The sequence below is a fragment of the Hemiscyllium ocellatum genome, chromosome 26 (genome assembly GCF_020745735.1).
Source record: "Hemiscyllium ocellatum isolate sHemOce1 chromosome 26, sHemOce1.pat.X.cur, whole genome shotgun sequence".
Classification (NCBI taxonomy): domain Eukaryota; kingdom Metazoa; phylum Chordata; class Chondrichthyes; order Orectolobiformes; family Hemiscylliidae; genus Hemiscyllium; species Hemiscyllium ocellatum.
Genome location: NC_083426.1, coordinates 29,242,102 through 29,268,460, shown reverse-complemented (window position 1 = coordinate 29,268,460; position 26,359 = coordinate 29,242,102). Strand labels below are relative to the sequence as shown.

The 26,359-nt window shown below is 41.4% G+C and overlaps 1 protein-coding gene and 1 long non-coding RNA gene across 2 annotated transcripts in view; one reads left to right on the top strand and one right to left on the bottom strand.

Moving 5' to 3' along the window:
* Window positions 1-26,359, top strand: part of LOC132828284 (uncharacterized) — an 83,075-nt gene that overhangs the window by 19,427 nt on the left and 37,289 nt on the right. The window contains exon 2 of the long non-coding RNA XR_009646093.1: window positions 21,313-21,370. This is a non-coding gene — a long non-coding RNA (uncharacterized LOC132828284). The remainder of the gene's footprint in view (window positions 1-21,312; window positions 21,371-26,359) is intronic.
* Window positions 9,136-10,628, bottom strand: gpr25 (G protein-coupled receptor 25). The gene has a single exon (XM_060845195.1). The coding sequence runs from the start codon at window positions 10,479-10,481 to the stop codon at window positions 9,384-9,386; it is 1,098 nt and encodes a 365-aa protein (XP_060701178.1). The 5' UTR covers window positions 10,482-10,628; the 3' UTR covers window positions 9,136-9,383.

The window sequence follows — 26,359 nt, the reverse complement described above, 5'->3', positions numbered from 1 at the left end:
TGCACTATTTTTGAAGTTCTTAATACTGTTATTATGATTTATAGCATAGTAATATTCAACTTATAGCCCTTGGACCATATGTAGCCAAATGCACAGAAACAAAACTTCAACTTCATCACAGTACAGTCTTGTTAGCACAGGTGCAGGTATAACCTCCTCAGCCCGAGCTGATGGAAGCATTTGCGTCCCTGGCACAGGGAAGCTGGTGTGGCTGGGCACCTGAGTTGACAATCCCTGTTTGTCTGGCTGTTGCTCCTCCTCCCCATCCGCCCTTAACTCTTGAGGAGAATGGGGCACCTGGAGGGAGCTCAAGGTCCCTTTGGACCCTTTCACCTAGACTGTGAATAAATACATGTGTGGCCTGAGTTAAAGTTCCTTTGGTTTGGCCAAAAATCTTTTACTTGACCTGGCTCTCGCATTCATTGGAGACAGCCATGAACTCACATCCCAGAGCTATGACTTACAATGAACGTGACAGACTTCTCTTTCCTTCACTCCAGTCAGTTTGCGCATGGTGTTTGGTCGCTCTGCTTTGCTTATGTCTGCATCTCTGTAAGGTCATTAATGGCCAAGTCCAGGAATTCATCATCTGGACTGACTTTAGAAGGGGCCATGTGCTTCAACAGTCTTTCGAGTGCCAGAGAGCTTGGATGGGTTTTTATCTTCTCTAGCTGTGTGACTGTCAGTGCTCTGCTCACCAGAATGTGACTCCAAGCCTACACTAGATTGTTAACTTACTAAGGAGAATGTCCCTGCACTGGTGATGAATGTATATGAAATCCTTGATGTTATATCTTCCAGTGTTGTTCCTAATAGATGTGGTTCGAGGGGTTGGTAGCAATGCTGGGGCTTTTTGTTTTGATCTGAGAGTGCGATTTAGAGGCTGCATTGATAAAAACATAATGATATGTTGCCATCCTTGCTCAATATTAATGCTTCATGTGTTGCTGTTCACAGCAGTTTGGAATCATCTTCACTTCATGGCAGTAGATATGCAAACCTCTCTTTCAGCAAAGGCACTTCTTCTTGCTGTCAGGCCAGCTCAGTGACCTGCCTCACAAAGGAGGTCAGGAGCAGTATGTCAGGCATTACCTCTGAGCATGGTTTCTCTCATTGTGTAATTCCTCTCCTGCAAAAGTAGAGAAATAGTGAAAGACACTATTGTGGATACATGAGCACTGCATGCATTGATAGACAAAGATAGAGATATGAATCCCTACAGCTGTAATTCTTTTTATTCCTTTCTGGGACTTGTGCATCGCTGGCTGGCCAATATTTCTTTCTCTTCCCTAACTGCCCTTGAGAAAGTGATGGTGAACTGTCTTCTTGAGCTGGTGAATTCACCTGCTGTAGGTAGACCTACAATGCCCTTAAGGTGAAGAAATAGAGGTGGATCAAACTCGTGTCCTTCTCATTTGAGTATAAAGAATGTGGTCTTGGAGAAGGTGTGTGTCAAAGGGTTCTGAATGAAAGGTACTTCAGTGTCATTGCGAAACCATAATTGATGAAAACTAATAAAGCATTATTTAAGTAGTGTGTCTGAGATGCCTATGAGATGCTCATCCAAAAGCCTAATGTGGCCAACTCCTTGTCCCATGTAAGCCTTTGGTGCAAAGTTATCAGGTTGTGATGAAAGATCAATGAGCTGATGGTCCATGAGTTGCTGAGTATTGAGGCTTCTTTTATGGTTTAACTGTTAACCCTTGCAGATATGTAAGAGGCAGAAGCACTGTGCTGTAAGTAATGCTCCATCAGTATTTGAAATGATGTAGCAGACATTGATTGCACTTGAAGCATTAGGTGAAGATGCCGAACAACCAATCTTGAGGGTAACTGTCCTCTGAAATCACAATCTTTATAATGCTAACCCACACTCTGAGGATATGAGTGTTGATTATATCGTGGTCCATACCCAGGTGGAGCACAGTAAATTTTTTTAACTTCTTATGGCACTTGTCCCAGGTTTCCTTGCACTGCCCAGGAGACACTGATCTCCACAGCCACCTTTGTTCAGTTTGCCTTTGTCAGGGATGACCTCCTACTGTCACCCTTCTCTCTTGGAGAACCTTCAGGAGAGACTCTGTAGAGATGTCACTAAGGTACTGTGCCACTTTTATGCTTGATCTCTGACTTTTCCAAGGGTGGTTGAGATGATAAGCAGAGGTTAAGTAATATTATTGGGTTGCAGAGAGTGAAATGTTGCCCAGGTGTCTTTTAAGTAAGGCACCTGGATGTTGAATCCTGGAAGATCTGAGCAGGGGCAGGTGCCTTGTCTGCTGACACATAAAATTTGACATTTTATCCCAACATGCATATCTGAAGAGTGAAGAAGAATATGAATTATGCCATAAAACTAGATGTTTCTGGGAAAAAGAATGTTTTGCTTTTATTAATTAGTCTCAGAAACAAAATTTCATCCAAGGAATCTGAATAAAGCCAATTGTAGAATAATTGAATACTGTCTTGTGCACATTAGAGTTAAAGGAACACAAAGACCTAGGACGATTGTTGGATTGGTAGAAGCTGAGTTGAAAATTGTGGTGCTGGAAAAGCACAGCAGGTCAGGTGGCAACTGAGGAGCAGGACAATCAATGTTACGGGCATAAGGAACCTTCATCAGGAATGGCAGAAGCTACAGAGGTATGCAGGGGCAAGGCTATGGTGGAATTTTAATTTGGGGCTGAGACTTTAAAATGGAGCTGTTATCAGACTGGGTGCCAATGTGGATTAACAAACACAAGGGAACTAGCTGAAGAAGGTGTGTCATGAGTTAAATACAGACAGAGATCTTGAATGAGTTTAAATTTAGGAAAGGTGAAAAATAAAAGACTGGGCAGGAGTGCGCAGTGGTGTCAAAGGCATGGATGATGGCTTCAACTGCAGATGAACTGAGAAAAGGGCAGAGACACTTCATTGCTATTCGGGTGGAAGAAAACGGACTTCGTGATAGTAGGGATATGTGATTAGAAGCTTATCTCAGAATCAAATACAAAACCAAAGCTACAGCTATCTCATCTGGCGTCGAACAGTAAACTGGAAGAGGTTTAGAATCTAGGGAAGAACAGAACTAAAAGAAGAGGTTGAATAGGCTGGGGCTGTTTTCCCTGGAGCTTTGGAGGCTGGGGGGTGACATTATAGCAGTTTACAAAATCATGAGAGGCATGAATATGATAACTAGACAAAGTCTCTTTCCTAGAGGGTATAGGTTTAGGGTGAGAGGGGAAAGATATAAAAGAGACCTAAGGGGCAACTTTTTCATGCAGAGGGTGGTGTGTGTATGGAATGAGCTACCAAAGAAGTGGTGGAGGCTGGTACAATTGCAACATTTAAAAGGGTATATGAATAGGAAGGAGGGATATGGGCTGAGTGCTGGCAGGTGGGATTAGTTTGGGTTAGGATAGCTGGTCAGCATGGACAAGTTACACCGAAGGGTTTGTTTTCTGTACAACTCAATTACTCTATGAACTGCTTCTGCCAATTTGCTGTGGCAGTTCATCTGCATAAATCAATTTCCATAATTTATCTTACGAAAATATAATTGGAAATATGAATAACGCAGAAAATAAAAGGAAATGTTGCAGTAGGTATTTTAAAGAAAAATTATAGGCTGAAATTTCTTATGAGTAAATTCATCAGAACCGCAATGTTCACATGACAAGCTTTGGAACTAATTGTGTTCACAGCAATTACCAAATATGGCAATAGAAAGTTTTTAATTACTTACTACTTGGTTTAAAACATAGAACATTAGTTTCATTACATATCATTTCCTGATGGGTGGCACGGTGGCACAGTGGTTAGCACTGCTGCCTCACAGCGCCAGAGACCCGGGTTCAATTCCCGCCTCAGGCAACTGACTGTGTGGAGTTTGCACATTCTCCCCGTGTCTGCGTGGGTTTCCTCCGGGTGCTCCGGTTTCCTCCCACAGTCCAAAGATGTGCAGGTTAGGTGAATTGGCCATGCTAAATTGCCCGTAGTGTTAGGTAAAGGGGTAAATGTAGGGGAATGGGTGGGTTTCGCTTCGGCGGGTCGATGTGGACTTGTTGGGCCAAAGGGCCTGTTTCCACACTGTAAGTAATCTAATCTGACGTATGAAAATGAAGCAGTCAGTTACCATAAAGATGTAACTGTCTACTGATGCCTTCCACTACCACTTGTGCCAGAGTTTGTAGATCTTAATTATCATAAAGAATGGATGCCAACATTACTAACAACACATTTTCCGGGCTCATCTGCCCACACTGGATGGAAATCTAGCATCTGAGTATGAGAGCAGGGAAGTTATGCTGAATTTGTACAAGGTACTTGCTACGTCTCAACTGGAATATGTTCTGGGTGCCACATCATAAGAAGATTGTAGAGAATGCAGAAGAGATTTAGAAGTAGTTCTAGGATTGAGAAAGTTCAGTTATGAGAATAGGTTGGAGGGGTTGAGACTGTTTTTGGAGAGAAGGAGGTTTAGGGGAGATCTAATAGATGTTTATGCAATCATAAGAAGCATAGATAAAGTAGATGGAGCATACTAACAAAGGGATTGAGAACAAGACGTCTCAGATTCAAAGTAATTTTCAAATGAAGCAAATGTAATGCGAGAAGTTCAGGTCGAGATACACAGTCTGGAAGTGTAGTGGAAGTAGGTTCACTTGAGGCATTTCGGAGGGCTAAGCCTGAATAGAACAAGAGTATGAAATAAAAGCAAGAGATTCGTACTGCTCTTTGGATAGCTGTTACAGGCACTGAATGGCCCTCCTATGCCATAACACTTCTACATCATTTTGTTTCACCATGATCAGGGAGATCCAATGGACCATCCCGTCAGCCCCTGTGTAGTGTTATGTCATGCTTTTTGTTTAAAGAAAACTATACCTTCTGCTCTGGTGTCCAGTTTGCTTACTTCGGCTGTGCCCATTGTTGAGGCTGTTCTGTACTTTGTTGGAACATTCATATCTGTTGTCATGCCAACCTGTGGTCTAGGATTTTCTTATCTATTTCCTACTCCTCGTGTTCTCTTACAATTTATAAATGAGATGGTAACATGTTTTCACTAAAAATATTGAATTTCCCTTACTGAAAGTAGCTGAGCTGATGCACAGGTGTAAAGAAGCATGTGATTTGTGGGTGGAATGGGGGTTTGTCAGAGAAGGTAGAGCACTGGGCTAGAGGTCTCTGCAAAAAAATAAAAGATAGGTGTATGTCAGATTTCACCTCTTCATTTTCTTCATCATCCTCATCATCAGACTTCACAAGGTTGTCATTCATTTTCTGTTCTTCCCTCATATCGCCATATCCTTTGTACTTTGGTTCCTTGCTGTCATGCTAGATCTGTAACAAAAGGCAGCTGCAACTAAGAATATTATTCCATTGAAATGAAAAAAAAAGACATCTTTTGTGTTTGGTTTCCCAAGAATTTCAGACTGCAGTGTAGATCAAACAGTAAATTACTGCCAAGAGTGTGGTGCTGGAAAAGCACAGCAGGTCAGGAAGCATCGGAGTAGTAGGAGAATCGACATTTCGGGCAAGAGCCCTTCATCAGGATGAAGGGCTCATGCCTGAAATATTGACTGTCTTGCTCCTCGGATGCTGCCTGACCTGCTATGTTTTTCCAACACCACACTCTCCACTCTGAGCTCCAGCATCTGCAGTCTTCACTGTCTCCTCCTAAATTTCTGCCGTCAGTGCTGCCAAAGCAAATGCCTCAACATGAGCTCTAGACCCTCTCTTCAGAGCACATGAGGTGCTTAAATGTAAGATTGACCCATTTGGTATAATTTGCCTTTCATGGTCAGCCTGAGCCATATCCTCTTGCAACAACATCGTAAATTTAGGGAAGTTTGAGAAGTAAGGACCAGGTGATGTGAAGAAGCCAGATATGTCCGGGAAGTGATTTAGGGATTTGTGCGTGTCAGTGATTTCAGATGTCAGCGAGATCAGGAGCCATTTTGTAACGCATTCTTCAGTCCTGGGAGTAAGAGGAGTTGATAGTTGCAGGTTGTAGGTTTTGATTAATTCTAAAGTGCAACATTCTAAAAGATGAATGACTTAACAGCAATCTAGGTTTGTTCAATATATTGCATCAGTTGTATGATCTTTTGCTATAAATTCTGTGTCCTGTGATACTATTCTACTAGCTACCTGACGAAGTAGCCGCGCTCTGAAAGCTTGTACTTCCAAGTAAGCCTGTTTGATTATAACCTGGTATTGTGTGATGTTTTAACAAAATTATAAACAGAGGTGAATCTCCAGTTGATGCCCCAATATAATTAAGTAGCAATAAATATTTAATTAAGAGGATAATTATCACCTCATACCTTCACATAGACAATGGTGTGCTTTTCTGAGCAAAGATTTTGTGGACTTAATGCAACTGCAATCTATACTCTGTTCTTAGTTCTGAACACAGAAGACTGGTCCATCATTGTTTTCAGAGATAGACGTTTACCTTTGCAATCATGATTAATACTCAAGAATTAGATTTTTAAAATATATTTCTTTTGAACTCGTGGAGTGTTTTGTGAGCTGAAGTTCATCAAATGGTGTGCTCAACCACAGAAGTAAATTTCTAAGAAAATATATTAAATACAAACTTCAAGATGGAAGCAATGGCATATGGTAGGTAGTGTTCAGGTTGCTGAGTCCATCTGCTCCAGGGCAGCTCTCCATCTCTCTCTCTCTCTTTCTCACTCTCTCTCTCCTATTTTGTCTTTTTTTTCCTTTTCTCTTTTCTTCATTTTCTGATGTCATGGGGCGTTGGCTGCAGTAGTAGTGATACCCAGAACAGGAACACGTGGTTGCAGTCTACCTGAAGCATGGACTCTTGGCAGTGTTATTGTTGCTGTACCCAGAGCAGGGAATCCTTGAGGCCCAGGACACCTTGCAGATGCCCTGGAGCTGTGTTTGAAGGCCCCTTGTACAGAAGATTAACTCTAGTGACATAATTTATTTTTCTTTTGTAACTCAATCTAGCACTGGCTTATGGTGACAAAACATCTTTCACTAACTTTCTAGATAAATGTGACAATATATAACTCATAAAATTCAATGAAGGTGCGTATCACATGTACAAAGTAAAGACATTTCAAGAGATTGTGAACTAAATAAGGTTCAAGTATCATTTACTAATATATTAGGTTGGGAGTAGGTTAAAGTAAAACTTATGCATTGTGGATATTGTGAGCAAATCTGGTTAAACAGGAAGCTGCCAGAGAAAATCAAGTGAGGGCCATAAGTGACACAACACACATAAATCTTATACTTGTGGAAAGTTGGAATTCAGGAAGTGGTAAAACCCCAATTAGGTTGTCCCAACATTGTTTCTGGGGTTGATTTTAGATAACTTAAATTATTTTTATATCTTCTATATAATTCAAAAGGCCAGAATTGGCTTGAAGTAGCAGTGTGATCAAAGCTGGATACAGGCTTTCGGATATTTTCTGATATATGCTTCATACAATAATGTAAGTATTTTCATTTTAGTCCTGTGAGAACACAGTTTCATACTCCATGTGTCTTTTTTAAGAGCAGCTTAGCACTTGTTTATAATTGATTCTTAACATTCCCCCATCTCTTTCCTGACTAGCGAACGGTACAACTGTTCCTTCTCATGCATACTGCTTGATTGGTTCATTGCTGCCCTATTATTAATTTTAATTTATCTAGATTAAAATCCACCCGTGAAGTATTGCTCTAATTACACATGATTCTGCTTTTAATTTGCTGGGTTTTGTTTCATTCTGAACAAGCTCAAATATTTTGCAATCAGTTCGTGATTAGTTAGATTTTTAATTGGTAATGAGTTGAAGGGTTATGAGGAGAAGGTAAGAAAATGGGAATGAGGAGGATATCAGCAATGGTGGAATGGCTGAGCAGACTCGATGGGCAGAATGGCCTAATTCTACTCCTTTATGAACTTATTATCATTCTTGTTGAAGATGTTTGTGTGCATGTGTACAAGGGAAAAATATATCTGTGATTGCTGGCAGGATTGATCCTTTTAAAATAAATGTTAATCACTGTTGGGTCTATGTTAAATGTTTGCACAAATCGCAAAGCTCACTAAAATTCAGCATGAATGGCTACAAATCTTGGCAGTCTTACACTACAAAAATGGCAAACAAGAAAAAAAACTGGGGAAAGCAGCACTGTTTCACCAAGAGAGTTATGTTTCAGAAGTAAATCTAAACAGGATAAATGTGGTGTTACTCCAGAAATGTCTCCCATTGTTCCTTGGATTAAATATTAGCAACGATGAAACTTCAGACTCCAGCATTGCCAACTTAATGATCAGAAATTTTAAATATAAAAATGTGTTTAGGCATGACAAATGGGAAAATCAGCATGAATGAGGTATTTAGTAGTATTTGTCAATTTAGCAGTTATCTAAGGTCCGGCATTATTTGTAAATCTACAAAATTTACTTGCATGCTCCACAAAAGTATTAACATTTTTGGCTAATCATTGTTTTTCATTACCCTGATTATTTCTTAGCATTGTTAACTTACTTTGACCAAAACTACCTCTCCAGCATACCATACTGTGTTTGAACTTCAATATTAATAATACTGAACTGGGCATTGACATAAATCCTTACACTGAGTTTGCACTTGAATAGTTTGATAAGTGAACATGTTTCAATGAGTATATTGTTAAATCCACGTTTGTGGCCGTTGGCCGTTGGCCACATAGTGATTCATGGGCGGCATGGTGGCTAAGTGGTTAGCACTACTACCTCACAGCACCAAGGTGGATTCCAGCCTCCGGTAACTGCCTGTGTGGAGTTTACAAATCCTCCCTGTGTCTGGTGTCTGCGTGGTTTTCCTCCCACAGTCCAAAGATGTGTGGTTCAGGTGAACTGGCCATGCTAAATTGCCGAAGGCCTGTTTCCACACTGTAGAGAATCTAATCTAAAATACACGTTTGTAGCTGAATTGCTCCGTGTTTTTTACTGGTTTCCTCTGAGAAGCAATCTGTTTCGTTTACTTTTTAAAACTTTCAGTTTCAAATTTGCAATGAGAGCAGAGAACAAGAACCGAGAAAAAAAACAAGTTTGATTCAAGGTTTATTTAGTTCGATACAAAACACGAAAAGCGATGTTTACATAATATGCGTTGTTCTTTCAATGACTACAGAGCAAACTAATCTAGCCATCAGACACTCGGTTAAGGTACAAACACAAGTTAAAATTTCAAAGCAACAGATTTGCTCTTTGTGTGGAAAAGACTTGTGCTCAACCTCACCCAATTTTCAAATACATTCGTATTGAGAAGCCTGCAAAAGTCTATTTTTGAAGAAGATCCCTTCACGTTTTAGCTGTAGACAGATTTAATCAGCAATAGCAGCCTGTCTGGCACCTTTTGTCAACAGATTTCTCTATGTTAAGATAGCATTCACTGGTACGACAGAAGACTTTGTATTCGAACCACGGTGCTGCTTTCGGAAGGTGTTGACCCAGACCCGAAGCTGCTGTTTCTTTTGCCCAGACCGGCAAAAACATAAGAAGTCAGCCAGCCAGTTCTCTGCCTGAAATTCCGGTCTAAAAACGCGTAAATGATCGGGTTCACGCAGCTATTAACGAAAGCAATACACGAAGCAATAGCCAAACCTCGGCTCACTCCTGTCCAACAGGAGAGGTTGACGTTGCGGAATTGCAAAGACAGGGCGATCGTTTTGAACACGTTAAAGGGCAACCAGGACAAAACAAAAGCCGACACGATGGCGAAGACGATTTTTAGGGAGTTTTCCCGCCTCTGGATGGCTTTCATGCTGTGGCCGTAATGATTCCGCAGCTTGGCTAGGATGGAGCAGTAGCAGAACAGAATAATGATAACAGGCAGGACAAAGGTCAGGCTGACAGCAGTCAGATTGAACACTTGGAGGAAGGGGGAATCCGTGTCCTCTCTGCACTGGGTCACGTTCAGCTGGTCAGGTTTTCGAAAGTAGGCAGAAGGTATGGCCAGAAGCAGAGAAGAGAGCCAGATCATGACACTGATGGTCACGGCGTATTTCTGGGTTCTGATGTGCTTGAAGTCCCGTAGCTTCACAATGGCTAGATATCGGTCAATGCTCATACAGGTGAGGAAGAAGATGCTGGAGTACCTGTTGACAGCCACAATGTAGCTGCTGATCTTGCAGAAGACACTGCCGAAGTTCCACTGATGATTGCTACTGGCTGATGCTGCCCAGAATGGCAAGGTGAAGACAAAGATTAGATCGGCAAAGGCCAAGTTAATCACAAAAGTATCCACCAGTCTCTTCCTCCTCCTCTCTTTGCAGATCATTACTAAGATGACAAATATGTTTCCCAATGACCCAACGATGAAGATCAGGTAGTAGAGAATTGAGATAGCGATGTTTAGGAAATGTAAATTCTGAGAAGGACAGATTCTTCCATCTGTGTCATCTACATAATCTTCATACCCCAAATAGAAAGGATCCTCAGAGAATGTATGGCCGTCCTGCTCGGTGACTCCAGCTTCAGTGGACATTTCGGTTCTGGTTGATGCAAATTTGCTCTGACTTCGAAATAACAATGATAAGTCGTCAAAAGAAGGGGTTCAGCTTTTTTATTGTGTTCATCCACACAAGTGACAATGGTGTACTCAAGGGTTTGAACTTGTGCAGCTTGTTTGCAGAAGTAGAGACCTGCTGAAGCATTAGCAAAGTATAGAGCTGAAAGCCTCAAAGTGCCCCTTTTTTATAGTGGTTTCAAGTTAACTGATCTGAACCTGTTTCCGATGTCAACATGCCATTGGCACAGGAAATAACAGTAAATGATGAGGTTGGGAGCATGGGGGAGGTTGGTGAAACACACTTAACTGCTTCAACAGTTAACCAAAAGAAACAACACCGAAACATACATGTGTCATCCTTTTATAGACGTTTTAATAAAAGTTAAATCCTTATTTCTATAAGAATACATTTTACAACTTCAGACAATGTGGTTCTTCATGCCATATTAAAAATGGAAACACACGTTTGATAAAAACTTTTGTCCCATTGTTCACAAACATCTCTGTTGCCCTCACCACACCACTGTCAGCTTGCACTTCCAATAAATTATAGTGCAAAAATGCCTTGAGCTGAAGATGCCGGGCAAAGTCTTATTAATGGTATATACCATGGGATATCGTATTCCAACAAGATCAGACCCTCATCATATTTTTGCCATATCAAAGTTGGCCAAAACAACAAAATTCATCAAAACTGTACACTTCCATTCTAATATTTTAATTCTAAGTGTGTTTCATTCAAATTATAATCAAGTTTGCTGAGTATTTTTTTTCTTTACAAGTCTACATTTGAGTATCTTGCAGGGTAGATATTATTAACTTGTCAACTGTAACAAATGAAAGAAACCCTCATAAAAATGTTTACCAAAGCAGGTTTGAACATTCATTTAATTAGATTGTTCTGGTTTGATATGCCAATTTTATACATCAATTATCAAGTTGGACTAAAATATACTTACCTTAATGTATGAGAAACATCAGTCATTTGGATAGATTAGCAAAGCTGGGATCATCGTTCTTAGAGCTGTTAACGAAATTTGGTACAAGTATTCAAAGTTGTGAAGGCATTTGTCAGAGTAGAGAAGGAGAAACAATATTCATGGGCAACTGTGTCAGGTAAGACACTAATTTAAAATTATTGGCAAAAGTGCCAGCAAATAGATAAGGGTTTTTTTTCATGTAGCAAGCTATTATGATCTGGGCTGCACTGCCTGAAAGGGTGAACAGTAAACATTTTTAAAGTAATGTGGAAAGAGCAGGGTGCCGAAGGTACTTGGATAGCTCTTTCAAAAAGTAAGCATATAAACATAATGAGCTAATTGGTCTACTTCTATGCTGTAAATTTCTATGACATTACTCATACCTACTAACTAATGTAGATCACTGTTTCTGCAAATCACATAATGCAGAATTGAGCAATTCTAAAAACTCTGCAGTTCCATTAAATTATTTACAAAGCTGGAAAGTAGTAAACTGAAACCTTATGTTCACAGTTTATATTCATCAGTGCCCAAAAATAGTCATTTGTGGTTACTGTGTGCAACTCCAGTTAGGCATAAGCATGAACTTCATGTAACATGATAGTTTTCTGTTTACTTTCAAACACATTATAGGTCAGGTTGTCCTTTTTAGTACATAAACTAGATTCTGCTTAACATTCCCATTTTATAATACGAAGAGTATTAGACAATAATTTTTTAATGGATAAATTCATGTGTATTACATGAAATCGATTTATTTCTTACCTGAATATTTTTTTCTCAACAAAAAATTGATCAAATTGTAAATGTTAAAATCAATATATTAGTGATTACATGGGACATTGCAATACTATACCTGAGGAAAAACAAGTTAAAATGGTTTCTTAATGGAAAAAGACTGAAAACTGTAGAGAAACAAAGAGATTTAAATGCTGAAATCTGCTAAAGCACTAATAGCTAGCACAGACATACAACATTTAATTAGAAAAGCTGATGAATGTTGGCCTTTATCTCAAGGCATTTGCAATACATAAGTGATATTTCAATGTCTGGCTTTGGCCAGACACTACCTTTAATATTTTGTACAGTTTGGGACTTCAAACCTCCAGAGAGAGATTTTAGCCTTGAAAAGAGTACGAAACAAACAAAACTAAATTAAGCTGAGGTATGTTGTATCCAGTTAAAAATCACACATGGTATCATGCCTAGGAAGGAGCTGAGCTCTGAAAGCTTGGAATTTCAAGTAAATCTGTTGGACTATAACCTGGTGTCATTTTTTTTTTACCTTGTCCACCCCAGTCCAATCCCAGCATCTCCACATCTGAAATAAGAATGGGAGAGAAAGAGATTGGGGAGGGGGAAGAGGAAGAAAAAGTTTAGGGAAAGATGAAGGAAGAAGTGACAAGGGACTTTGGCTTCTTCAGCACAGCAATTTTTTCTTCACTGTGATGGGAAGAGTGTTTTGTTTTTTGCTTCAATGTGGTGGCTATAATGCATCAGATTTTTGCCACAACAGTGGTTGTACACAATATTTGGGGAGGAAACCAATGGTGTGGGTTTGTCCCTGCTACTTTGCAGTTATGTGGGTGTTCTTGTTCGTTCGTACAATAGATTGTGGAGGAAATTGAATATTGGCTATCTTGCGCTGTCAATGAAATGGCTAATGGAAGTTGCCATTATTTAGGTATAAGTGTCTGGCAACATCAGGCAAGGAGCAGATGCACACAAAGTTGCAATATCTAATCATCACTGTATGAGTTTGTCAACTACATTCTCTAAAACAGAACCTCACTATCAACCACTCCACTGAAAGACAAATGAAATTGTTGCTTCAGTGCCACAGAAAGCTAAGTCTTGTCATTTCATTTCATCCCAAGCAGAAGGACCCTCTTAACAACATGATGGTTTTTGACAATGCAACATTTTAAGACCATGAGGTTAGTTTTCAGTTCAGTTCAGAAGCAAGTTAGTTCTGACAACACCAGAGTTGAGTTCAAAAGCAAGGTTTGCATCTCTACTGGCAGTAGCTCAGGGCAGTTCAGGGAAATTGGTTGCCCTAGCAGAAGTATTTGTTTGTGAAGGTTCCAGGGCAGGAAAGTTTGATAGAAATCTGGAAGTGGGTAGTACTGAGAAAGGTTAGGCTGTCAGATTTCTGAAGAATTCATGGCAGCAGACTCAGAAAACATTGATTTTCTGTAAAATCTTCACAGTAACTGAGAAAGAACCTGGAAGAAGACAGTTTGAAATAGAAATCTAAAGAGTTGAGATAGAAGTTTAATTTCCTTTGAGGCTCTAAGTGATGGTGCTGGTAAACACGTTGAAACCTTTTAAACAAAAACAAAAATTGTTAAAACTCAGCAGATCTGGCAGCATCTGTGAAGAGAAATCAAAACTAAGGTTTTGGGTTCGGTGACCCTTCCTCAGAACTGATATACAGCATCCACAATTGTTTTGGTTTTTATTGAAGCCTTTTAAGTTCTTTCAAACTGCAACATATATGTATAGCTTGGTTTGCTTTTTTTTTCTTTGAAGAATAAACTCATGCTTTCTTGGTAAAGAACACCTGCAGCATCATGTAACTATCTTACAGAGCCTAATTACTCAGTTTTACTAACTTGTTCTATACCACCGTCAACTAGGAACATAACACTAATAACTCAAAAGTATATTTGAATTTACAAAAAAAAGTCTTTCTAAACTGTATTCTGCAACAATATCACTGTCTTTCACTTTTGTGTAATAAACATATTCTCTATTAAGAACATGTGCATCCACATGGAACGTATGAGGTTGAGAGGTAACCTTATAGAGGTTTATAAAATTATGAGGGATATAGATAGGGTTAATGATAGGTGTATTTTCCCTAACTTGAAGTATTGCAAGACTAGGGGTCATATTTTAAGGAGAGAGATTTTAAGAAAGACATAGTGGGGGTGGGGTGGGGTGGGATGGTGGTGGGAGTGGTGGGGGGGTGTGGTGGGGGAGGTCGATGGGTGTTGGACGATAAGTTTTTTATTTAGTGTGATTCACTTTGTGGAATGACCTTCCTGCAATGTTTAAAATCATTTGGATAAGAACATGTACAAGACAGGTTAGGAGGGATATGACCCAGGATCAGTCATGTAGGGCTGGTTTAGTTTGGGATTACGTTTGGTATGGATTGGTTAGACCAAGGATTTGTTTCCTTGCTGATGACTCTGACTGTAACTGACTGGGAGGATCACACAAGATTTAACATTTTACTCAAATAAGCAAACTGAAAAAAGCATTGTTTAAATGCTATTGTGGAGCAACTCATACTCTAACTGGGAGAAATATTTCTTACCATTTGATTTTAAAAATGATGCAAAATTCACATCAGGATTGTACTTCAGAATGGATACTTCATTCTCCACAAACTAGTCCATAGCTATTCTCAGCTCTCTATGGCTTGTTTACTTTTTCCCTTTTCAAGCCAAGTGACACCTAATCTCAAACAGACTTTCACAATGAGAGTTTCTTTGAAGATTCCTGCCTTTAACTGAGCTAGGCAACTCTTGTGGCCTTGATTAAATCCTCATGAACTTGCAGTCATTGAGTCACAGAGATATGCATCACAGAAACAGACCCTCCAGTCCAACTCATCCATGCCATACAGATATCCTAAATAAATGTAATCCCACTTGCCAGCACTTGGCCCATATCCATTTAAACCCTTCCTATTCATATACATTCCTGATGAAGGGCTTATGCTCGAAACGTCGAATTCTCTATTCCTGAGATGCTGCCTAACCTGCTGTGCTTTGACCAGCAACACATTTGCAGCTTCCTATTCATATACCCATCCAGATGCCTTTTAAATATTATAATTGTACCAGCCTCTGTCAGTTCCTCTGGCAGCTCATTCCATATATGCACCACCCTCTGTGTGGAAAAATTGCCCCTTAGATCCCTTTTACCTCTCACCTTAAACCTATACCCTCTAGTTTTGGACTCTCCTACCCCAGGCAAAATGCCTTGTCTATTTATCCTATCCATGCCCCTCATGATTTTATAAACCTTTATAAGGTCATCCCTCAGCCTCTGTCGTTAGGGGAAAAAAACTTAGTCTCTTCAGCCTCTCCCTCTCATTCAAACCCTCCCTGGCAACATCCTTGTAAATCTTTTCTAAACCCTTTCCAATCAGTGTGTGAGATTTCACTTGCCTTTCTTGTGATCAATATAAAGAGAAATTTCACTGCTTCACATGTGGGACTACCTTGGCTCTCACACTCTCTCAGACTTTTCCAGACTGTATCAATAAAGTTCTGGGATATCTTGGGAAAATCTGAAACATGATCACTTGTTCTGATTTCTGCAAAGTTGCCTCCATGGTAACATGAGTGTTTTATTCAGATAGGAATGATAATTAAATATCCTTTACACCCCAAACTCCATTCTATTTTGGAATTAAATAGATGGTTTTTAATTGATTAAAGCATACCAGTGAAAGTTCGGGACAAACAGTCTACACATAGTCCAGACACATTGTCCTGTTGTAGTCTACAAGTGTGTGCAATGCGTACTTTCTTTTCAGTAAAGCTCCCCACTTTATTCTTTAACAATCAAGGTACTCAAACTTGTTATTAGGTTGGATTCAGAGCAAGTTTCCTGACCCCCTTGATTCCACACTTTGCCTTAAAGTCCAAAAATGTAACAATCTTACAATCTTCATATTTGTAATTGGTCTCATTTGTTCCTATTTTAATTTTTTTTGTAGATTTAACAATGTAAATAATCTGAAACTTAATTCTCTTTCTGAGATTTTCTTTCTCTTAGGCCAACCTTTACTCATCCCTATTTCTCCTTCTATACTTGATTTGACATATAATTCATTCCCTCTGATTTATTCACTCTCCTCAGAACATGTGCCATTCATTTCACAATCGAAGATTGTGATTGATTATTTAAGGTGATAAACACATGCTTGCCTTGTTTCCTCAGATTCCAAATGGCCACTTTATCAACATGACATAATCTGTACTTTCAACAACTTTCCGTGCAAGAACACATAAATCTGAACATTAATGTTAAATCTGACTAATGGTAGATGATATTAAGTGCTTTGCTACAGCAGAGATTTGTTTTTTTTAGTGAGGGGGGGGGGATGTTGTCCTGATCTCAGTGAGCATTACTATTTTATCTGGTCAATGTAGGTAGATGGTTAACCAAATTTTATGCATTTGTCTATCCCATTGTGTGCTGTTCGTATCTGTCTTGTATTTGCTGAGTAGTGGGTGGGGGTAGGTTACACTTTACCATTTGAGGGCTTTGTTTGCATTGAATATGAGGTGCCTAGTAAAATTGACTAGCTACCCCCAATCAGTGGGGGTTTTAAACTCTTGTTGTAGGAGGATTGTAGTCCCCTCAGTTTGAGTTGGATGTTTAATTAATAGGCAGTGAGGCAACTTGATAAAGGTCCTATGGTTGGATGATTCAAGAGTACACTGAGTCTGGTTGTAGACAGTGAAACAAAGCTATGCATGTTAAGCAGTAAAATATTTAACTTGTGTTCAGATAAAAAGCACGCTGATAGAAATATTATCAGAAAGGATACATTGAAGCCTTACAGAGTCATATAGTCATAGAGATGTACAGCATGGAAATAGACCCTTTGGTCCAACCCGTCCATGCCGACCAGATATCCCAACCCAATCTAGTCCCACCTGCCAACACCTAGCCCATCCCTCCAAACCCTTCCTATTCATATACCCATCCAAATGCCTCTTAAATGTTGCAATTATATGTTGCAATTAAATGTTGCAGCCTCCACCACATCCTATGGGACCTCATTCCATATACGTACCACCCTCTGTGTGAAAAAGTTGCCTCTTTGGTCTCTTTTATATCTTTCCCCTCTCATCCTAAACCTATGCCCTCTGGAATCCCCAATCCCAGGGGAAAGACTTTGTTTATTTATCCTATCCATGCCCCTCATAATTTTGTAAACCTCTACAAGGTCACCTCTCAGCCTCCGACGCTCCAGGGAAAACAGCCCCAGCCTGTTCAGCTTCTCCCTGTAGGTCAGGTCCTCCAATCTTGGCAACATCATTGTAAATCTTTTCTGAACCCTTTCAAGTTTCACAACATCTTTCTGATAGTAAGGAGACCAGAATTGCACAAAATATTCCAACAGTGGCCTAACCAATGTCCTGTACAGCCACGACATGACCTCCCAACTCTTGTACTCAATACTCCAACCAATAAAGGAAAGCATACTAAACGCCGCCTTCACTATCCTATCTACCTGTGACTCCACTTTCAAGGAGCTATGAAACTGCACTCTAAGGTTTCTTTGTTCAGCAACACTCCCTAGGACCTTACCATTAAGTGTATAAGTCCTGCTAAGATTTGCTTTCCCAAAATGCAGCACCTCGGAGTTATCTGAATTAAACTCCATCTACCACTTCTCAGCCCATTGGCCCATCTGGTCCAGATCTTGTTGTATTCTGAGGCAACCCTCTTTGCTAACCACTACACCTCCAATTTTGGTGTCATCTGCAAACTTACTAACTGTACTCTTATGCTTGTATCCAAATCATTTATGTAAATGACAAAAAGTAGAGGGCCCAGCACCGATCCTTGTGGCACTCCACTGGTCACAGGCCTCCAGTCTGAAAAATAAAGCTCCACCACCACTCTCTGTCTTCTATCTTTCAGCCAGTTCTGTATCCAAATGGCTAGTCCTCCCTGTATTCCTTTAGATCTAAGCTTGCTAATCAGTCTCCCATGGGGAACCTTGTTGAACGCCTTACTGAAGTCCATATAGATCACATCTACTGCTCTGCCCTCATCAATCTTCTTTGTTACTTCTTCGAAAAGCTCAATCAAGTTTGTGAGACATGATTTCCCACGCACAAAGCCATGTTGACTATCCTGAATCAGTCCTTGCCTTTCCAAATACATGTACATCCTGTCCCTCAGGATTCCCTCCAACAACTTGCTAACCACTGAGGTCAGGCTCACCGATCCATAGTTCCCTGGCTTGTCTTTACTGCCCTTCTTAAACAGTGGCACCATGTTTGCCAACCTCCAGTTTTCCGGCACCTCACTTGTGACTATCAATGATACAAATATCTCAGCAAGAGGCCCAACCATCACTTCTCTAGTTTCCCACAGAGTCCTCAGGTACATCTGATCACGTCCAGGGGATTTATCCACCTTTAACTATTTCAAGACATCCAGCACTTCCTCCTCTGTAATCTGGACATTTTGCAAGATGTGACCATCTATTTCCTGACAGTCTATATCTTCCATATCCTTTTCCACAGCAAATACTGATGCAAAGTATTCATTTAGTATCTCCCCCATTTTCTGTGGCTCCACACAAAGGCCGCCTTGCTGATCTTTGATGGGCCCTATTCTCTCCCTAGATACCCTTTTGTCCTTAACATATTTGTAAAAACCCTTTGGATTCTCCTTAATTCTATTTGCCAAAGCTATCTCATGTCCCCGTTTTGCCCTTCTGATTTCCCTTTTAAGTATACACCTACTTTCTTTATACTCTTTTAAGGATTCACTCGATCAATCCTGTCTATACCTGACATATGCTTCCTTCTTTTTCTTAAACAATCCCTCAATTTCTTTAGTCATCCAGCATTCCCTATACCTACCAGTCTTCCCTTTCATCCTGACAGGAATATACTTTCTCTGGATTCTTGTTATCTCATTTCTGAAGACTTCCCATTTTTCAGCTGTCCCTTTACCTGCGAACATTTGCCTCCAATCAGCTTTCGAAAGTTCTTGCCTAATACCGTCAAAATTGGCCTTTCTCCAATTTAGAACCTCTACTTTTAGATCTGATCTATCCCTTTCCGTCACTATTTTGAAATGAATAGAATTATGGTCGCTGGCCCCAAAGTGCTCCTCCACTGACACCTCAGTCACCTGCCCTGCCTTATTTCCCAAGAGTAGGTCAAGTTTTGCATCTTCTCTAGTAGGTACATCCACCTACTGAATCAGAAAATTGTCTTGTACACACTTAACAAATTCTTCTCCATCTAAACCTTTAACACTATGGCAGTCCCTGTCAATGTTTGGAAAGTTTAAATCCCCAACCATAACTACCCTATTATTCTTAGAGATAGCTGAGATCTCCTTACAAGTTTGTTTCTCAATTTCCCTCTGACTATTGGAGGTCTATAATACAATCCAAATAAGGTGATCATCCCTTTCTTATCTCAGTTCCACCCATATAACTTCCCTGGATGTATTTCTGGGAATATCCTCCCTCAGCACAGCTGTAATGCTATCCCTTATCAAAAATGCCACTCCCCCTCCTCTCTTGCCTCCCTTTCTATCCTTCCTGTAGCATTTGTCTCCTGGAACATTAAGCTGCCAGTCCTGCCCATCCCTGAGCCATGTTTCTGTAATTGCTATGATATCCCAGTTCCATGTTCCTAACCATGCCCTGAGTTCATCTGCCTTTCCTGTTAGGCCCTTTGCATTGAAATAAATGCAGTTTAATTTATCAGTCCTACCTTGTCCCTGCCTGCCCTGACTGTCTGACTCATTTCTGTTCTCAGCTGTACCTGTCTCAGACCAATCTCTTTCCTCACTATCTCCCTGGGTCCCACCCCGCCACCTTACTAGTTTGAATCCTCCCAAGCAGTTCTCGTAAATTTCCCTGCCAGTATATTAGTCCCCTTCCAATTTAGGTGCAATCCGTCCTTCTTGTACAGGTCACTCCTACCCCAAAAGAGATTCCAATGATCCAAAAATGTGAATCCTTCTCCCATACACCAGCTCCTCAGCCATGTATTCATCTGCTCTATCCTCCTATTCCTGCCCTCACTAGCTCGTAGCACTGGGAGTAATCCAGATATTACTACCCTTGAGGACCTTCTTTTTAAATGTCTGCCTAACTCTCTGTAATCTCCCTTCAGAATCTCAACCTTTTCCCTTACTATATCATTGGTTCCAATGTGGACAGTGACCTCCTGCTGGCCCCTCTTCCCCACTGGGAACATTCTGCATTCTCTCTGAGACATCCTTGATACTGGCACCAGGGAAACAACACACCATTCTGCTTTTTCTCTGCTTGCCACAGAAATGTCTGTCTGTACCTCGGATTACAGAATTCCCTAACACAATTGATCCCTTAGAAGCTGGCATATCCTTTGTTGCATTAAAGCCAGTCTCAATACCAGAAACTTGGCTTTTCGTGCTCTGTTCCCCTGAGAATCCATCACGCCATACATTTTCCAAAACAGCATACCTGTTTGAAATGGGTATAGCCACAAAAGACTCCTGCACTAGCTGCCTACCTCTCTTACCCTTCCTGGAGTTAACCCATGTATATGATTGTATCTGAGACTTTTCCCCCTTCCTATAACTGCCATCCATCACATACTGTTGCTGTTGCAAATTCCTCATCGCTTCTATCTGTCTCTCCAACTGATCCACTCGATCTGATAAGATTCGCATCCAACAGCATTTATGGCAGATATAATCCGCAGTAACCCTTAAACTCTCTTTAAACTCCCACATCTGACAAGAAGTACATATCACTGCAAAGGCCATTTTTGCTCCTTCACAATTTACAGACCCAGAAAATAACACCGTCTTATTTCTCTACAAAACACTACATCAGATTAAATTAATAGCTATGGCTTATATTTTAAGTTTAATCAAGAGACTTATCTCCAAAAACATATAACCAAGAAAGAATCCATTATACTCACTACTGCAGCCTTTCTCTTGGACAGACCTGAAAGCAACAAATAACTTATCTGATTCTGTGCTGTGAACTTCGCCCAACAGTTCCTCCAAGATTAGTTGTGAATTTCACTGTTTGTTAATTTTCCCAGATGCACTCCGATGTCCAGTGATACACAAAATCAAACAGCAAAGGCAGTAACTGTGCAGGTACTCTTTCTCTCTCTCTCTCTCTCTCTCCTGCACTGTCCTCACCATGTGCTTCCTTTGTCTGCTCTTCTCCCATTTAAAACTGCTTTGTACTCTTGCTTTTATTATTTCTACCATTATATGTGGTTGTTTTTATTCTGTGGACGTTCTTAATATGTCTAAATTTCACCTCTGCATTGGGGACACAATGTGGTTATTTTAAATGCAGAGCTGTTCTCAATCTTCCCTTTGTTCAGGCTTCAGATTCTTTGGGAAGCAGAGATTCACAGGCGCTAACAAACATAGTTGCTGTATTCTGTTTTAAAATATGCTTTGCAACAAATAGTTTCAGCAATTCTGGAGCTTGTGTTTTTCAAATGAAGTTCTAATATTAGCTGGCCTTTCATTGCAGTGTTTTTGTTAATTCAGGCAATTCGCACCCTATTTTTTGTTTCTGCTGCTTTTTTCTACTTTCTTGATTTAATTGCAGCCCCGATGTTCTGTCAATTGTTGACAGCAGCAGTTTAATTTTGAAAACCACAACTTTGCAGCTAGGCATCCTGCTCAGTGTACTTCTCTTTCTCCCTGTTTTTCTCTACAGGGTACTTATTTTGAGCAGAAACAGAAAATGATTGTCTAAATGATGTTATAAAATGACACATGGCGAACTAGGTCCCTCCATTTGCTGATCTCTGAGGAGATCTGCCTTCACGAGGCAGGTATTCATGAAGTTAAAAATTGCACAACACCAGGTTATAGAGTAACAGGTTTATTTGGAAGCACTAGCTTTTGGACAGCCAACTGATGAAAGAGCAGTGCTCCAAAACCTAGTGCTTCCAAATAAACCTGTTGGATTATAACGTGGTATTGTGTGATTTTTAACTTTGTCCATCCCAGCCCAAAACTGGCACCTCGAAGTTATGGTATTCATCAAATAATGCTCTACAAGCCAAACCATCAGGCAATGTCTGTGAGCAGAATATCTTCATCTAAGGAGAGCCAAAGGCCTAGTGGTACTATTGCTAGACTATGAATCCAGAGACCCAGGTAATGTTCTGGGGTCCTGGGTTTGAATTCCACCATAGCTGATGGTGGAATTTGAATGTTAAAACAATTCAGAATGATGACCATGAAACCCATTGTCAATTGTTGGGAAAAACCCATCTGTTATTCATGTCCTTCAGGGATTTTTATATCTCATCTGGCCCACATTTGACTCCAGATCCACGGCAATGTGGTTGAGTCTTAACTACCCTCTGAACAATTGCAGCGGCACGGTGGCACAGTGGTTAGCACTGCTTCCTCACAGCGCCAGAGACCTGGGTTCAATTCCCGCCTCAGGCGACTGACTGTGTGGAGTTTGCACGTTCTCCCCGTGTCTGCGTGGGTTTTCTCCAGGTGCTCCGGTTTCCTCCCACAGTCCAAAGATGTGCATGTCAGGTGAATTGGCCATGTTAAATTGCCCGTAGTGTTAGGTAAGGGGTAAATGTAGGGGTATGGGTGGGTTGTGCTTTGGCGGATCGGTGTGGACTTGTTGGGCCGAAGGGCCTGTTTCTACACTATAAGTAATCTAATCTAAATTAAGGAAAGGCAATAAATGCCAGCCTTTCCAGCAATGGCTATATCCCAGGAAATGATTGAAAAAAAGGCAATTTCTTTTCACCTCTGGTTGCTGCAAGGAAAAAAGTGAGCCCATAATAGGGGAATCATAGTGTCTTTACATTAGACTTCATGGATTAAATAGTTTTTCATTATTCAACATGATAATACAAATAATTGAATTGTCTTTATCTTCAAATACAAGAGAAAACCAAGAGAAAATCAGACTTACTTTCCACTTACACTGAGTCTTGTTCCTATTTTCAAAGATGGCATGAAAATTAACCAAATTGTAAAAAATGTTGTTTGAGAATCTGAAATTCAGTTACAAGAGCAAGCTTTACAATGTTCCTAGTATGTTACATCTTGTAAGACATTGCTATTGAACAATTAGATGAGAACAGCAAAGTTGAAGGAGCATGGCCACTCACAGGCAATAGATTGGTTCTTCCAGGGAAGGACTTCGATTCAAAACTGTCTCAAGGATTGGTGCCAAGAGTGTGGTGCTGAAAAAGCACAGCAGATCAGGAAGCATCCGAGGAGCAGGAAAATCAACGTTGCGGGCAAAAGCCCTTCATCAGGAGCCTTGGGTGGAGAGATAAATGGTAGGGGAGTGGGGCTGGGGGGGAAGGTAGCAGAGAGTGCAATGGGTGGATGGAGGTGGGAGTAAAGGTGATAGTTTGAAGGGGAGGGTGGAGTAGATTGGTGGGAAGGAAGATTGACAGGTGGGACAGGTCGGGGTAAAAACAATGACTGCAGATGCTGGAAACCAGATACTGGCTTAGTGGTGCTGGAAGAGCACAGCAGTTCAGGCAGCATCCAAGGAGCAGCGAAATCGACATTTCGGGCAAAAGCCCTTCATCAGGAATAAAGACAGAGAGCCTGAAGCATGGAAAGATAAGCTAGAGGAGGGCGGGAATGGGGAGAAAGTAGCATAGAGTACAATAGGTGAGTGGGGGAGGGGATGAAGGTGATAGGTCAGGGAGGAGAGGGTGGAGTGGATAGGTGGAAAAGGAGATAGGCAGATAGGACAAGTCCGGACAAGTCATGGGGATAGTGCTGAGCTGGAAGTTTGGAACTAGGGTGAGGTGGGGGAAGGGGAAATGAGGAAATTGTTGAAGTCCACATTGATGCCCTGGGGTTGAAGTGTTCTGAGGCGGAAGATGAGGTGTTCTTCCTCCAGGCGTCTGGTGGTGAGGGAACGGCGGTGAAGGAGGCCCAGGACCTCCATGTCCTCGGCAGAGTAGGAGGGAGAGTTGAAATGTTGGGCCACATGGCAGTGTGGTTGATTGGTACGGGTGTCCCGGAGATGTTCCCTAAAGCGCTCTGCTAGGAGGCGCCCAGTCTCCCCAATGTAGAGGAGACCACATCAGGAGCAACAGATACAATAAATGATGTGCAGGTAAAACTTTGATGGATGTGGAAGGCTCCTTTAGGGCCTTGGATAGAGGTGAGGGAGGAGGTGTGGGCGCAGGTTTTACAGTTCCTGTGGTGGCAGGGGAAGGTGCCAGGATGGGAGGGTGGGTTGTAGCGGGGCGTGGACCTGACTAGGTAGTCACAGAGGGAACGGTCTTTGCGGAAGGTGGAAAGGGGTGGGGAGGGAAATATATCCCTGGTGGTGGGGTCTTTTTGGAGGTGGCGGAAATAAGAAAGGTGATGAGCTGGAAGGTTGGAACTGGAGCTGTGAGTGGGGGTGGAGACTTTAACTGGAATGGGCATGGTAGTGGGGGGGGGGGGGTTAGAATGGGGGTGACATCATTTGCAACGTGATGCTCACCCTGAGATTCTGGGTGTTGGGGTAGCAACAGTGGGATCCGTCTCGGTGGTGTCCATGGTGAGTGGGTCGGCGGTGTCACCACTGTCATCACCCCGTCCCCCCAGAACTCCGGGTGAACATCATTTCCACAAATAACATTGCCCCCACTCCCCCCACTACCACACCCACTCCAGTTATAGTCCTTGACCCACTCCCAGCTCCAGCTCTATACCAAGTCCTAGCTCCTAGCCCTGTTGAGTTTTCACCATCTCCCCAGATCTCCCACTCACTGAGGACAAACAATCAATTCTCAGCAAAGGCCTTACCTTTATCCCCCTCTGTTCATGCATCAATGAATTTAATACACATTGTGACATTGAACACTTCTTCCACCATCTGCGCCTCTGGGCTTACTTTTTCAATCAAGACTCCCACCTAATTTCCGAGGACCCCTTCGCCCACCTCCAACACACCCCATCCACCTGGACACCCCGTGATGGTCTGTTACCCGCCCTCAATCTCTTTGTTTCCAACTGCTGCCAAGACATTAACCACCTCAACCTGCCTACCCCCTCACCCACTCCAACCTCTCACCCTCACAACACGCAGCCCTCCACGCCCTCTGCTCCAACCCCAGCCTCACCAGCAAACCAGTGGATAAGGGGGAGGGGGTGCAGTGGTAGTTTGGCGCACTGACCTCTCCACTGCTGAAGCCAGGTGCCAACTCAAAGACATCTCCTTCTACCACCCCCTCACCATGAATTCACACCCCCATCACCAAACCATCCTCCCCCAGACCATATACAACCTCATCGTCTCAGGAGATCTCCCACCCACAACTTCCAACCTCATAGTTTGGGAACCCGACACCACCTGATTCTACCTCCTACCCAAGATCCACAAACCTTACTACCCTGGCTGACCTATCATCTCAGCCTGCTCCTGCCCACCAAATTATTCTCCACATACCTCCATACTTGCTGAAAAATGTTTTGCTGGAAAACCACAGCAGGTCAGGCAGCATCCAAGGAGCAGAAGAATCGACGTTTCGGGCATAAGCGTCGATTCTCCTGCTCCTTGGATGCTGCCAGACCTGCTGAGCTTTTCCAGCAACACATTTTCAGTTCTGATCTCCAGCATCTACAGACCTCACTTTCTCCTAGAAGTTTTTATCATTTGTCCCTACTAATGTCAGGACAACAGATTTCTTTTGATTTTCTTTTTCCTTTGTATTAAAGTGTAGTTGTAGCCACGATGTTAAAAATAGACATTCCCCTTCATTAAAAGTCAGTAGTTTTCTTAATTTGGAGGCACAATAACTCTTTGAAGGGGAGAAGATATTTTTCTGTGCAAAGATATTGAATGCAAAGTCATTAAGAGATGAGATGGTACACCACAAGCATGGTTCTTGTAATTTCTTCAGAATTACTTGTGGAAAGGAGGCTGCTTGTCTTTTTTTTAATGGATATTTCTACCAGATCTGATTTCAGATACCTATTGTGATTTGAAATTGTTGCTTGTTCAAAGAAAGAAGCAAATCATAGCATAAGTTAGCAAATTAGTTTGTCTAACTGTGGGGCGTAGGCAGGAATTGAGTTCAAGAATTCGAGTGGTTTATAAGTTTTAAATACCTGCCTTTGCACATAACTTTTTTT